Consider the following 13,191-nt stretch of genomic DNA (forward strand, 5'->3'; position numbering starts at 1 on the left):
CCACTGCTCTCATTTTTAATTCTTGAGGGGCTGTTGGCTCCTGAGTTGAAAACTCTCAGCGTCCGCATGTTTTCACTGTTCATTCTAGAACACCGTGGAGTTGACCTGTTCTGTTTGTTTCCAGCCCAGAAATATTTTTCTTCATGGCCCCAATCAGCAAGTAAAAATAGGAGACTTTGGCCTGGCCTGTGCAGACATCATACAGAACACAGACTGGGCCAATGGAAATGGAAAGAGTAAGTTTGTTTTGGTGGTTGTTTTTGTTTGGTTTTGCATTAAAAAAAAGAGAGAGAGAGACATGGTTGAACACTGTCAGTATTTAAAGAGAATCAGAAAGACTTAACAGCAAAGGTGAGATTTTAAAAAAAAGCAACTATCATTTCCTTGGGAGCTGCAATGCCCTGCTCAGTCAGGGGTCTTTATGTAGACAGTGCTAACCCTGCCATGCTTAATCTCTGGCTTTTCAAATTACAGGGACACCCACACATACCTCCAGAGTGGGCACTTGCCTGTATGCTTCCCCTGAACAGTTGGAGGGATCCGAGTATGATGCCAAGGTAGTGTTTGTTCCCTTCTGCCCTTTCAGTGGACTTACCCTGCAGTCGTAAGTAACAAAAAGTACAGTAAATGCAGTGGAAGGTCTGACATCGAAGTGATTTGGAAATAGCGGAGTGTGGTAGGTTATCTCTTACATCAAACTACCATAGTGTGAAGCCTCACTTTTCAACTGAATCTGACTTCTTTAGGCTATTTTACTGTTTCCAAATCCGTGGTTGTCACAAAATAATTTTTGCAATGAGCTTTCCCTTTAAGATACCACCTTCCCTCCGGAAGGCAGGATTCACCAGAGTCTGTTTTCAGCCGTTCATCCCGCCTTCAAGCTTAGGTAAATCAGTGCCCCCGACAAGTGTGCCACCTGCTTCCCTCTGAGGCTGAATGAAGACGCGGAGAAGTTTTAATCCAGCTCGTTCCTCGAAGGGATGTTAAAGTAAATTCTTTTCTCAAAATAACAGCCTAGTAAATTTTCTTCCTTTTGATGAATCATTCAACTTTTTAGTGATTGGGAAAGAGCTGCCAGAAAAACCATGGCAGCTCCGAAAATCCTATGTAGTAAACACCTTCCTAAAAGACTGTTTTTAGGAAAAGTGACAGGTTTTATGCAGAGTTTGCTAAAACTTTACTAAGAATGCCTAACTCTTAGCGGAGGCAGAGGTGGGACCGGGGTAGGCCGCAGGGACCCTCGGTGACCTCTCATGTCTCTCTCAGGCTATACCTGGCCTGGGTTTTCAAGGAGCCGTGGAGTCAGTTGTATGGTAGTGACCGCTCTGGGTGGCCGGGATCACCCCTGCCCCTCGCCTGGCCCTCAGTCCTTCGTGCCCCTGGATGCCCCTTTTTGGTGTTAGAGCTGGGGATTGCAAGAGTACAGTCATCTGTCTGTAGATCACCTACCGTAGATCCAGCTGGCAGACACCTGCCTCTGTGAGGGACGAGCCAGCCCGCTGTGTTCCCTCCGTTGTAGGGACTGTCGATCATCCTTCTGTAGAAAATCCTCTCGCTTTTGAAAGGAAGGTGGGTGGGAATGGAAATGTTACTCTGTGTATTTCACTACTGATTGACCGTTTCCCCCCTTTTTCAGTCAGATATGTATAGCTTGGGTGTTATCCTGCTGGAGCTCTTTCAGCCGTTTGGGACAGAAATGGAGCGAGCACATGTTTTAATGGGTTTAAGAACTGGACAGATCCCCGAGTCCCTCAGTAAAAGGTGTCCCATCCAAGCCAAGTACATCCAGCACTTAACCAGAAAGAGCTCATCCCAGAGGCCGTCTGCTGTTCAGCTGCTGCAGAGTGAACTCTTCCAAAATTCTGGAAATGTATGTATGATTTTTTTAATACTGGGGGAAATATGAAGCTTAAAATGGAATTTGTTTAAATTGTGAATCCCATTTCACGAAGCGCAGTTGAGCTTAGAGTCAGGTTTATGGAAACAAAATATTTCAGCCCATTCTCAGAGTTGCCAGTGGCGTACTTGTCAGGGAAGCTAGATGACCACTGCCAACTGTCTACTCTGAAAATGGTCACATGGGTTCCAGTTTCGAGCCTCATCTTGCTAAGTCAAAAGGTTTTAGTTTTCCTTTCCAACTGTGGTATATGGCCTTTTATGAATTATTATAAAGTATCTACTAGTAGAACGGCACACACACCAAAGGATATAGGACAGCAGTGCTTCTCAGGGGAGCTGGAGCATCTGTGGCTGAGACCGCCTTACCCACCCTGAGATCTCAGCATCCCCGTGTGGAGTCTGGTTTTCTGTCCTGTGAGGGGTCCTGCTCCAGGCAGCCATCCCCTTCCTCCTTCCTGACGTGTCGTTTCAGTGCCAGGTATACACAGAAACTTTCTAAGACTTAAAAAACTTGACTCAAAGAGAAATTCACAGGTTCTCTAGTGCTTTGCTACTCAAAGTGGGTCCTCCGACCAGCGGCATCAGCCTTACCTGGGAGCTTGTTAGAAACACAGGCTCCGGGGCTCCCCCCCAGACCTGCACTGTAGTGAGATCTCCGAGTGACTTATACCCAGCGTGTGAGCAGCAGTGGGTGGACGCACCGGTTCCAGAGTGCGGTCTCCAGACCAGCAGCATAAAATCACCATGAACTCGACAGAATTCTTAGACCCCCCCCCCCGCTTCCCCCACTGACCTATAAAAGAGACATCTGGGGGAGAAGGGGCTGCTCTCTGTGCTTCTGCAAACCTCGAAGCGGTTCTGATGCACACGAGTTGGGGAAGCACTTGCAACTGGTTAGTTGATTTGTCTTTTGTTTAAGGCTTATTTGTGTTCAAGTAAAACAGTGAATTTTAGTAGATTGAACAGTAAATGGGTAGGTGTAGTGCTTTTCTCTCAGTCTCTGAAAATAGCAGATGTGGTTGTTAAATTGATATCCTTGTATGGAGAGAATTTTCTAACTCCCTGTGAAGCTAGAGTAGAGACCGTAGTTATTTGTTGTTAATGGTAAGGATTTCTCCTTCTTGCAGAATTGTTTATAAAGTAACCTGTGCATACCTGCGGAGATAAATTTGCATAGACAGGTGGCCCTCGCTTTGCACTTTGTGTAGTGCAGGACTGTGACAATGACCACGCAGAGCTCACAGCATACAAAAGGAGCTTAATAATCGATGGGGAAGTTACAGTCGTTCCATGACCTTTAAAAATGTTTGTCAGAACATTAAAACTCTCTTATTATCAGTTACAGATGTTTGTGGAAATGAAAAAAATTATAAAACTATAATTGAGAATGAAAGTGTTTCAAGAGTAGTTTGAATAGTGCCCACCATCTTGTCCCGTAACCTAGGGCACGGAGTGAGCATCTTTTCTGTGCCCTGGTGACTCGTCATACTCCTCGCTAAGTTTGGGTCAGTTTCTGGCATTTTACCTTCGGCACTTTTGACGTTCTGATCCGTCCCCAAGAGTTCTTTAATGTGAAGTTTTCTTGGGGCATCTTCATCCTTTTCCTGCTCACGTGGATAAGCGGTCTTCGCTCAGTGCGTCCGATGGTGGCGGGATCAGCATTCCCACGATCAGCTCTTTCGTCTGTAACACCGTGCGTTTGATATTCACTTCTAGCATCCTCACTTTTCATGACTTTGCTGTACTTTCATCTTTGTTGGCCAGTTCCCTCTTTCAAAAATGTCACGTGGGTTTATCACTGGGAGACAGGAGGCAGCACAACTCCACACACTGCCCGTGTGTGAACCGACTAACAGGTGCACGGTGACCAGCCAGCAAAGCCGTTGAAAGAAGTGATGATTGTTCCTGATTATGACATGTATGGTGGGTCACACAGTGTTTCGTGGACTGAAGTGCTAAGGCAATTAGTCACTATACCTTGGTAACTGACACTTGACCCACGTTGCTGGGTGACGCGTAATAAGCTGTGAGAACTGGAATCCACGCGTATTGGAAGTGTGCAGAGAGGCAGGCCTGTATATTTAAAAGTAAAGGAAGAAGCCGTTGTAACGGAGCTTAAAATTTTCTCTCTTTACAGGTTAATCTCACCCTACAGATGAAGATACTAGAGCAAGAAAAAGAAATTGAAGAACTAAAGAAGCAGCTAAGTCTCCTCTCTCAGGACAAAGGGGTTAAGAGGGTGACTTGAAAGATGGGGGTGTGCCCGTGTAGCCTCAATAGGCTCTGTAGATATGAGAGTGGACTTTTTAAGCTAAATAGTCAGCTGGAATGTAAATTTTCAGTCTTTATTAGGGTGTGGCTGGTATAACTCTAATTGCATTTAGTGAGCCTGTATAAGACGTATTAAAGCGAGGCTGTGAAGGTACCCTTTACGGCTGGCATTTTGAACCGAAGACTGCTCGAAACGAAGCCTGTTCTGTTCTTGCCTTCCTCCTACCCCACACGCTCCTTTTCCTGGACTTCTCACTTTAATATTACCGTCCATCCAGTCTCTGAAAGTGAAAGTGTAGGCCTCATCCTCAGCTGTTCTTTCTCTCTTGAACTCTGCCTGTTGACCACCAAGTCCTCCTCTAGGTTCTACTGCAGAAACCTAAGTGTGCTCTGGACCCATCGCTGCCCAAGCCCAGGCCCGCGCATGAGCTGCACCGTTCCAAGCGGACAGCTGCTGGCCTTCCTACCGTCCACACTGCGCTGTTCCCACGGGCTCCCTCCTTCCTCACAGACTTGCTTCCCCCCAAGTCTACATTCCTTGAAGGCAGCGATATGATACGTTCGTATTTGTACCCCAGTGTGCCTGCCACGTAGCTGGCAATCGTCACGGTATATTGCATACAGTGTTGCTGGGTTTTAAATAAAATGAAAACCACAAATTAATTATATGATGCATTTATTGATATTTAACCACTGGCCTAGATAGAGACTTTGATTTTAGTACAAGTCCCTTTACCAATAATAGGCACAAAACAGCACCATCAAAATTTAAACCCGTTAAAATCAGTGACTGAGGCTCACTGAAGGAGCTCGAGGGCCATGTGAAAAGGGGCCAGGTTTTCACAGGCCCTCATCCACTTCTGCACGTTGGCTGGCGCTGTCCCACTGCAGCTCCCTGTCTGCTGGAGAACGGACCACAGCACGACATCCGCCACCGTGAGTTCATTCCCAACGAGCCAGGGACTCTTCCCGAGAGCAGAGTTCATGGAGCGGAACACAGCGGCTTTTTCTTTACTGCTTCCCTCTTTTAGCTGAAAAATCGCTATATCTACCCAGCTATCTATGAGGGTTAAATTCACAGCATCCTGCTTCTGGCCAAAGAGAGAGAACAGGAAGCGTGCAATGTTCCCTTCTCCTTCGATGGGACACATCGTTTGGACACTGAACTTCATCTGAGTCTTCGGCACTGAAAAGAAATAAGCACTCTATGAAATGTCAACGAGAGCAGCACCGCCGGAGGAAGTGCTTGTAGAGCGTGGCAAGGGGAGTCCCTGTTGGTCACGAACTGGTGGCGAGGAAAAGTGTATTTTCAAGAAAATCGCAGTTTTAGTTGGTCTCCAAAAGGTTAGTAATATTCAAGAAAGTTTAAACTGCAGGTTTAAACGGTGCAAACTTTAAGTTATAAAGTAACCATTTCTGGTATTTGATGATGACAGTTTTCAAGCTAGAAAGGACCTCAGACCATCTGTTCCAACCCCTGTGCCTGGGCATGAGGCCTGGAGACCAGGGGTCCCATCTCCCAGGCCAGGACCTCCTGCTGCCCTCACCCTGGCTCTCCACGTGTGGCTGAGGGCAGTAAGGCCTCGATGGATGGACATGAACTCAATTCCCTCTGTAGGAACTTAACCGGGAGAAGTGCACACACCAGTGAGATAACGAATAAATGACATCCTGCCACCCTTTAATGGATAATGTCCATTAAAAGAGGACGTCAGTGTCCCCATAATGATGGGTTTTGGAATGTGAGGGCAAGACGGCCGTGACAGCCGTGACTCCCCTGCCCTGGCCGGTTAGACAGGATTCCCTCGGAGACTGCCCTCAGTTGAGACCTTCACCTTCCCAGAGGAAGGAGAGCGTCTCCGGGCCAAGGTGTGCCTGCTCCTCTTGTAGGACCCCCACAAGCTCTCTAGACTTTGACGGCAAGCAGCCGAGGAGTCTGCGCAGCTGCAGGCCGCCCCTTTCCCATTCCCCATTGCCTCCTAGTCACGCAGCCCCTCCGCTTACCGTCCTTCCAAATCAGAGTAAAACCCAGCTGGTACTCGTGACGGGGCTGCTGCCTCGTCTGCTCGCCGAAGCACTTGAGGAGGTTTGCCGGCACACTCTTGACGGCTGAGTGCGTGTGAACAGTGGACAGGACCTTGTAGTGGTCACAGAGCAGCCGGTGCAGCACGAGCAGGGAGAGGGGTGGCGAGGCGGGGTTGGCGTTGATCACGATGTCCTTCAGTGCCCCGTAATCCTGGGGAGCAAACCCCAACAGAGCAGATGACACCAACAGCAACCCGAGTGCTGACACTGTACCAGGTGCTGTGCTTAGAACCCCACCAGGCTCCTCTAAAGAATCGTCACCTCCCGGGAAGAAGGTACTAATGTCACCCGACCTGCAGCCAAGGATGTGAGTGCTGGGGATGGAAGGAAGCTACCAAGGGGGCTCGGCTCGGTAGGAAGCAGGGGACAGCAGCCAACTCCAACCCTCCACCCCTGCAATGCTGCTCCCAATAAATAAAAGGTGACTCTACTCAGATTAGTACAACATGTTAGGATTGACACCTCTATTTGTCCCTAAGTTAAAAAAAAAAATCACACGTGTAATTACTCCATTTACTAAATCTTTCTAATGCCCGACAGGATATAGTTTCTACAGCAATTTGTTTGAGTTACGTGTCAATGAAGAACCCCTTGGAAAAGGGTCTTCGCTCAGGGAGATTTTAAAAAACTAGGTGTGAATTAAAGTGCCAAAACACACTGCCTTTTTATTTTATTTTGTTTTTAAAATTTATTTTATTGAAGTGTAGTTGATTTGCAACACGCACTGCCTTTAGATGCGGACTATCTTATTTCTGTACATCCGCTCTTCATAACTAATGAACTCATATGATACAACAGAGGCCAAACTCTGTGGCTTTCTGTCCACAGCCGGCCACAATCTGGCCTCTGGTCTTGCCACTCCTGACCGATGCCCTTCATGTGGACCTATGCTGGATGCTCCGCATTTCTCTGAACATATCGTGTTACTTGATGCCGTGCCTTCTGCGGTGTCAAGATTCATCTGAAGCACCGTGTGCTCTGGGAGGCCCCCCGGCATGCTGGGACACCCGGCACAGCTGTCTCACCGACTCATCCCCTATGCAGACTGGCTCCCTGGGGGACTGGCTGAGTGGGGTCTCATGGGCCCCCGGCGCATGCAAACACGAACTGGGGGATGAAGGGATACATGAGTGCAGAGGGATGGACGTTACCAAAAACAGCTCTGGGGGAGACATGGCAATGCTGCCTCCGCTTGTTAGGTCTTTAAGCAGGACCGTTGTCTATCACCAATTCCGGGGGAGGGTGCTAGCAGGGATTCTCGGGACGAACCCTCTTGCACCCACTTGTAACAAGATATTCTTTCTTTGCGTTATCAGATTGTCCTGTAAATCAACTGAAGCCTGTAGACTGACATTAAAGGTGGCTGATGCAACTGAATTTTAACACAGCAAACTGAATTTAAGCAAAATACGTCTGAGGTATGAGACTGTGACTGGCTTTTAGCAACAAATTGCAAAAGGATCGGTGGGGATTTTGCGCCTAGACAGCCCAGGCTCTGAAATTCAGGCCACTCTCAAAGAGTCGGGGTGGACTTGGCTGAACTCAGAGAAGCATTGAGTGTACGACCATTTCTCCAGGGCTCGGAGTCTGCCGGGAGCTGCCTGCAGTAGCAGGAAGCAGGGACTCTTGACTCCCTCTTCTGCCTAAGGATCCCCCCCACCCGTTCTCTACCGGGTCTGAGAAATCCAGAAGCTGCATTAGAGCCTGCCTGGCTTCACTCAACGCTCATGAATCTGTTCTGTGCAAAGGCACAATCAGAGGAGGAATGTGCTTTTGCACCACCTTTGAAAACTCGAAAACCAAGGCTTTAATCCCAGCAGCACAATTTTCCAGCACTAATATCCACCTAGCGCGCCGATGTTCCTTAGCTTTCTAGATGCACTCACCTTTCCAAGCACGGAATTTAAGTCCAATGCACTGGTCGATAAAGCAGCGGGCTCGTCAGCTTGGATTATGTTGCTTACATCCAAGTCCGCGTCTGGTGTCTGAATCATCTTGGAGAGACCATCGACCGCAGCTTTCAATTCATACAGGCGTTTTAAAATATCATCTTGGCGGGACTCAAGAGCTTGAAGAGATGGGTCCGACTCTTCCTAAACAGACCAACATCAAAACGTTCACTTCCTCTCACATCAAAGCAGTCTGTTTGATCACTTGTCTTCCACTTAGTTCGAACCTCCCACCTTTCAGAAGACATTAAAATGAAGTTAGCAGAATCATCTCATTTGCTCCAGTCCAATAGGTCCTGCAAATCAATCCCCAAATGCTATAAAACAAATAATGTTGGGCCTGAAAGCCACTCAGAAATTGCAGGACTCCTATTTCAGATGATTTAGTCTTTAAGAACAGAGAAGGAGAGAAGACGAACACAAATTGTTCTTTCTATCAAACTAGTTCAAAATACTTTGCGTAAATGAATAGAAGATGATTGGGGGTGGCGATGAGGATGTAATCAATCATACTAATCGAAGGGAAAAGGAAGCACACACAGGTTAAGAGAAAAGTGTCCTTAGGCTTAGAAGTATGTCCGGGAGGGTCAAATGATCCATTCCCCAAATCATTTTCTAGGCAATACTGGCACTCACATTATCTTAGAATCATCTAGAACTTTTTCACTGCTGAAATGTATTACTTCATAAAGAGGGAATATTCACATCCTTCATTCACTGAATCTGCATCTTTCTTGCCTGGTACAGTGGACTAGCATACCATAAGTAACTAATAACATTGGGTTGGCCAAAAAGTTTCTCTGGGTTGTTCCGTAATGGAACTCTTTGGCCAACCCAATATTTGCTGAGAAATAAATCTCAAATCTCTACAGACTTACTTTATTGTTTATTTATTTATTTAATTTATTTATTTTTGGCTGCGTTGGGTCTTCGTTGCCGCGCATGGGCTTTCTCTAGTTGCGGCGAGCGGGGGCTACTCCTCACCATGGTACACGGGCTACTCACTGTGGTGGCTTCTCTTGTTGTGGAGCAAGGGCTCCAGGTGCACGGGCTTCAGTAGTTGTGGCACACAGGCTCAGCAGTTGTGGTGCACAGGCCTAGCTGCTCTGTGGCATGTGGGATCTTTCTGGACCAGGGCTTGAACCCGTGTCCCCTGCATTGGCAGGCGGATTCTTAACCACTGTGCCACCAGGGAAGTCCCTACCAACTTAATTTTTTTATTTTTATTTTTTTGCGGTACGCGGGCCTCCCACTGCTGTGGCCTCTCCCGTTGCGGAGCACAGGCTCTGGACGCGCAGGCTCAGTGGCCATGGCTCACGGGCCCAGCCGCTCCGCGGCATGTGGGATCTTCCTGGACCGGGGCACGAACCCGCGTCCCCTGCATCGGCAGGCGGACTCTCAACCACTGCGCCACGAGGGAAGCCCCCAACTTACTTTAAAAAGCAATAACAAGAAACCTCCCAGCAGTCACACTGTGCAACCTATTTTCAGATTCACAAGCTCTCACAAAAGATAATGCATTTGAGTCAAGAGAACAAAGAACACGTTAAGCATGAGTAAGACACTCATGACTAGACAAAAGGGTCAATAGGCAATGACCTTGAGTTTATTATAAACACGCACTCGTGGCCTCCCCTGGTGGCACAGTGGTTAAGAATCTGCCTGCCAATGCAGGGGACACGGGTTTGAGCCCTGGTCCGGGATGATCCCACGTGCCGCGGAGCAACTAAGCCTGTGCGCCACAACTACTGAGCCTACACGCTGCAACTACTGAAGCCCGCGCATCTAGAGCCCGTACTCCGCAATAAGAGAAGCCACCGCAATGAGAAGCCTGCGCACCACAACGAAGAGTAGCCACCGCTCGCTGCAACTAGAGAAAGCTCGCGTGCAGCAACGAAGACCCAACGCAGCCAAAAATAAAATAAATTTATTTTAAAAAATAATAAAAAATAAACATGCACTCATGATACAGTGTGAGTGTTGGAAGAGTGCCTGATCACATTTGTATGCTGGTGAGTTTAAGGAACATTTTGTTTCTCCCCTTGTCACTCACAACACTGCCCTCTTCGGAGAGCCAATGCATCACCAACTGTTGTCAATTTTCTGGAATCCAATGACTTGTAAGTGTGCCTCCATGGTCAATGCCTGAGTCCAAGACACCATTTTTCACCTGGCCTACTTACACTGGTCACCTTGCATCCATTCTGGTCCACCCCTCCACCCCACCCATCCCTACGATGGCAGCCAGAAATCAAAACAACCTCTTAGGCTAAAAAGCCTAAGATAAATAGCTTGATAAATAGCTTGTAGGAATGGTTCTCTGCTTACCTCCTCTCCCATCATTCTCCCCATTGCTCTGTGCTCTGGCCATGCTGTTCTTTGGATCCTAAACCTGCCACAGGGCTTTTCCTCATCAGGTTCCCTCTGTCTGCAACACCCCTCCCCCTTCTCTCGGCTGGTTAATGCCGATTTACCCTAGAGCTGGATCTCCACGATCTCAGCTCCCCTCACCTGCTGCTCTTGTTTGAGATCAAACAGCAGAGAAATGCAAGATGACTACCATCTGGGTGGGACAAAGAAGGATAGAGTTCAGTGTGCCAATTAAACAATGTGGTGCTGACTGGAAATAAGTGTGCAAAACGTGTGACAGGTAAGGCTGCCACCTGTGTGATATCCTCATGTTACTCAGTATCAGTCCTCCTGAGTAATACTTCCAATCTTTTAATCCAGACTGTATGTGTGCATTCTTTGTGTACAACTTTGCTCATTTCTACAACTGGCAGTCGGGTCCCTGCCCAACCAGGGGCAAAGCACCTACTGTATTCAAAACCCGTCAGCACTCCCCTGAAGACTGAACCCAGTAGCTCGATCTGAGGAACGCAAGATACTCAAGTTCTGCTTTACCTACCACACCTTCTAATGCTGGCCTGTTGTTTTCCTTGTTCAGGAGAGACCGTGACTTGGCGTGCTGTGTTTATCCATTTGTTATTTTACATGGATTTAGAAGCTTTTTTTTTTAGAAGCATTTTATTCTTTGTGTTGCTCTCATTTCTCCTGGAGATGCTAGATTTCTAATGATCTATCCACATTGTTATCATCTGCTGTTATCATCTTCTAAGTTGCAAGTTCACAGTTAAATGCCCAAAGGAAGTAGTTAGGCAGCAGACTTAAAAGAAAAAAAAAAAAAGAAAGGGGGACTTGGTCTCAAAAGAGATGTTATGCTCTCCACTCTGGGGTTTTCTTTTTGATTCCATGGGACTGTCCAGTTGAGGGGCACCAGACCATGCCTGCATGGGAATCTCCAGGTGAAGAGATACTGGACCATGCTTGTGTTTTTGCCTTAGCTCTACAGTGAGACAACAGTTGTGTTATTTGGTTTCAAACTAAACTAACCACCGCCCTTCCAATCGAGGCAGAAAGGTCTTAAGACAAAGGATGACAGGGAAAACAAGCCACGAACGTTATCTATTCACTCATCTTGAGCCAGAATGGACAGAAAGTCTCTCCAGTTGGAAAATTAAAATGTGTATTTGCAATTAATAAAAAAAGTCAAAGTTGAGCAGGTACTTTACAAAAGAGGTGAAATCAAAATGCCTAATAAACATGAAAAGGGGCTCGACCGATTTAGCGGTCTCAGAGATATGAACTAAATTACATTAGGATACCACTGTACAGCCACCAGCTTTGGGGAGGGTGCCAACATCAGAAATTCGTATACACTGCGGGTGAGAGCATAAACCGGGATGACCGCTTTGGAAAGCAATCTAATCCAGTTGAAGATAGACCAGCCCACTGAGCCAGCGATCCCATCCCTTAGTATATCCCCTATGCCTGCTCGTGTACAAGAATATTCTGCAGAATAATTCATAACAGCCTAAAATGCAAAACCAGCCGACGCCCGTGAGCAGCGGGATGGATAAAGCCCTGGGGGCACAGTCAAGCCAAGGAGCAGCAGGCCGCAGAGGACGAACGCTTTGCTTTCTCATGGCAGCAAAGAGATTCTTCAAATCATATCTAGAAGAGGCAGCCAGACATTGCAGGGCACACGCTGCATGCTTCCACTTACACCAAGACTACGTGGTTTAGGGATGCATACTCAGGTGACAAAATAAGAGAGAAAAGCAGGACGTAATGACCGTGGAAGTTGGGAACTTTGGGGGTAGTTTTAAGTGGGGCGCTGACAACGTGTTAACTTGAGTGGTGGTGACACTGGGATTCGCTTTATAATTCCTCAAAACGAGCATTTACGTGCTATTCGCTTTTCTGTGGGTAAAATTTCGTCATATAAAAGTTTAAGTAGTCATAAGCGAAAGAAAGATTCCAGATGGATAGCTATTTTAATAGTTGAGTTTACGGTCGTTCGGAGGCCGGCGGGCGCGTGAGGCTGGAGTGGGGTAGGCGATCGTGTCTGGTCCCCACGGTTTGTTCGCGACAGTTCGGGTCCCAAGGTCCGGGCCTGGAAGGACCCCTGCCCCTAGTCCTCCAACTGAGGGCCAGGGCGGCAGCGCGTGCGCACTGAACAAGAGGGCAGCGGGGCGGGGCCGCGGTGGAGCCAGGGCGCCTGAGCACTGGACGGGCGGGCGGCGGGACTAGAGCCTTGGCGCCTGGCACTGGGCTGATGCGGGGCCAGGGAGAGGGCCGCGCGCTCCTACCTGCACGTGGCTCGCTGCTGGCGCGGGGCTGGCGATCCTACCGTGCACGTTGGGGAGCCGGTACATGCAGGTGGGAAGCTCTACACGGAGAGATCCACTGCCCTCGTGATAGGGCTTTACCTGGTACATCGGCATTGTGGAACCCAAGGGAGGGAAGGTGGCGGGTGAGAGACACGAAAGCTCAGAAACCGTGCAAGTCCACGACAGGCTGCGGCCACCTCCTTTCCGACCCGGAGGCTGGTGTCCGGGAAAGCTCAGTTCCTGTGCTCTAATTGGCCCCTGCTAATTTGACGTCATTGACTCGACCTTTGACACAACCAATCAGCGAGAAGGAG

At 48.0% G+C, this 13,191-nt stretch overlaps 2 protein-coding genes across 6 annotated transcripts in view; one reads left to right on the forward strand and one right to left on the reverse strand.

Annotated features, from left to right (window-relative positions):
• The window catches only part of EIF2AK1 (eukaryotic translation initiation factor 2 alpha kinase 1), a 30,678-nt gene extending 25,828 nt beyond the window's left edge, over positions 1–4,850 (forward strand). For all 4 annotated transcript variants that reach the window (XM_030846031.2, XM_030846032.2, XM_060284484.2 and 1 more), the window contains 4 exons: positions 125–236; positions 475–557; positions 1,637–1,870; positions 4,037–4,850. In XM_030846031.2, coding sequence (XP_030701891.1) covers positions 125–236; positions 475–557; positions 1,637–1,870; positions 4,037–4,147 — 540 coding nt within the window. In that variant the 3' untranslated portion in view covers positions 4,148–4,850. The remainder of the gene's footprint in view (positions 1–124; positions 237–474; positions 558–1,636; positions 1,871–4,036) is intronic.
• AIMP2 (aminoacyl tRNA synthetase complex interacting multifunctional protein 2) lies at positions 4,836–13,098 on the reverse strand. Of its 2 annotated transcripts, none has more exons than XM_030846048.2 (4): positions 12,857–13,098; positions 8,142–8,348; positions 6,175–6,406; positions 4,836–5,356 (listed from the first exon to the last, which is right to left on the reverse strand). In XM_030846048.2, the coding sequence occupies exons 1-4, from the start codon at positions 12,989–12,991 to the stop codon at positions 4,968–4,970; spliced, it is 963 nt and encodes a 320-aa protein (XP_030701908.1). In that variant the 5' UTR covers positions 12,992–13,098; the 3' UTR covers positions 4,836–4,967. The 2 variants fall into 2 exon arrangements, with proteins under 2 accessions (XP_030701908.1, XP_030701909.1); XM_030846049.2 differs by having other exon boundaries at positions 12,977–13,092.
• Between the last annotated feature and the right edge of the window lie 93 nt (positions 13,099–13,191).

Source organism: Globicephala melas, chromosome 15, assembly GCF_963455315.2.
Source record: "Globicephala melas chromosome 15, mGloMel1.2, whole genome shotgun sequence".
NCBI classification, from domain to species: Eukaryota; Metazoa; Chordata; class Mammalia; order Artiodactyla; family Delphinidae; genus Globicephala; species Globicephala melas.

Bases quoted from the DNA above. Each gene is read 5' to 3' on its own strand.
- AIMP2 (XM_030846048.2), bottom strand. From the start codon at position 12,991: ATGCCGATGTACCAGGTAAAGCCCTATCACGAGGGCAGTGGATCTCTC. The intron at 8,349-12,856 runs GTAGGAGCGCGC...TGGTCTGTTTAG, and splicing joins CAGCAGCGAGCCACGTGCAG to GAAGAGTCGGACCCATCTCT. The intron at 6,407-8,141 runs GTGAGTGCATCT...TTTGCTCCCCAG, and splicing joins TAAATTCCGTGCTTGGAAAG to GATTACGGGGCACTGAAGGA.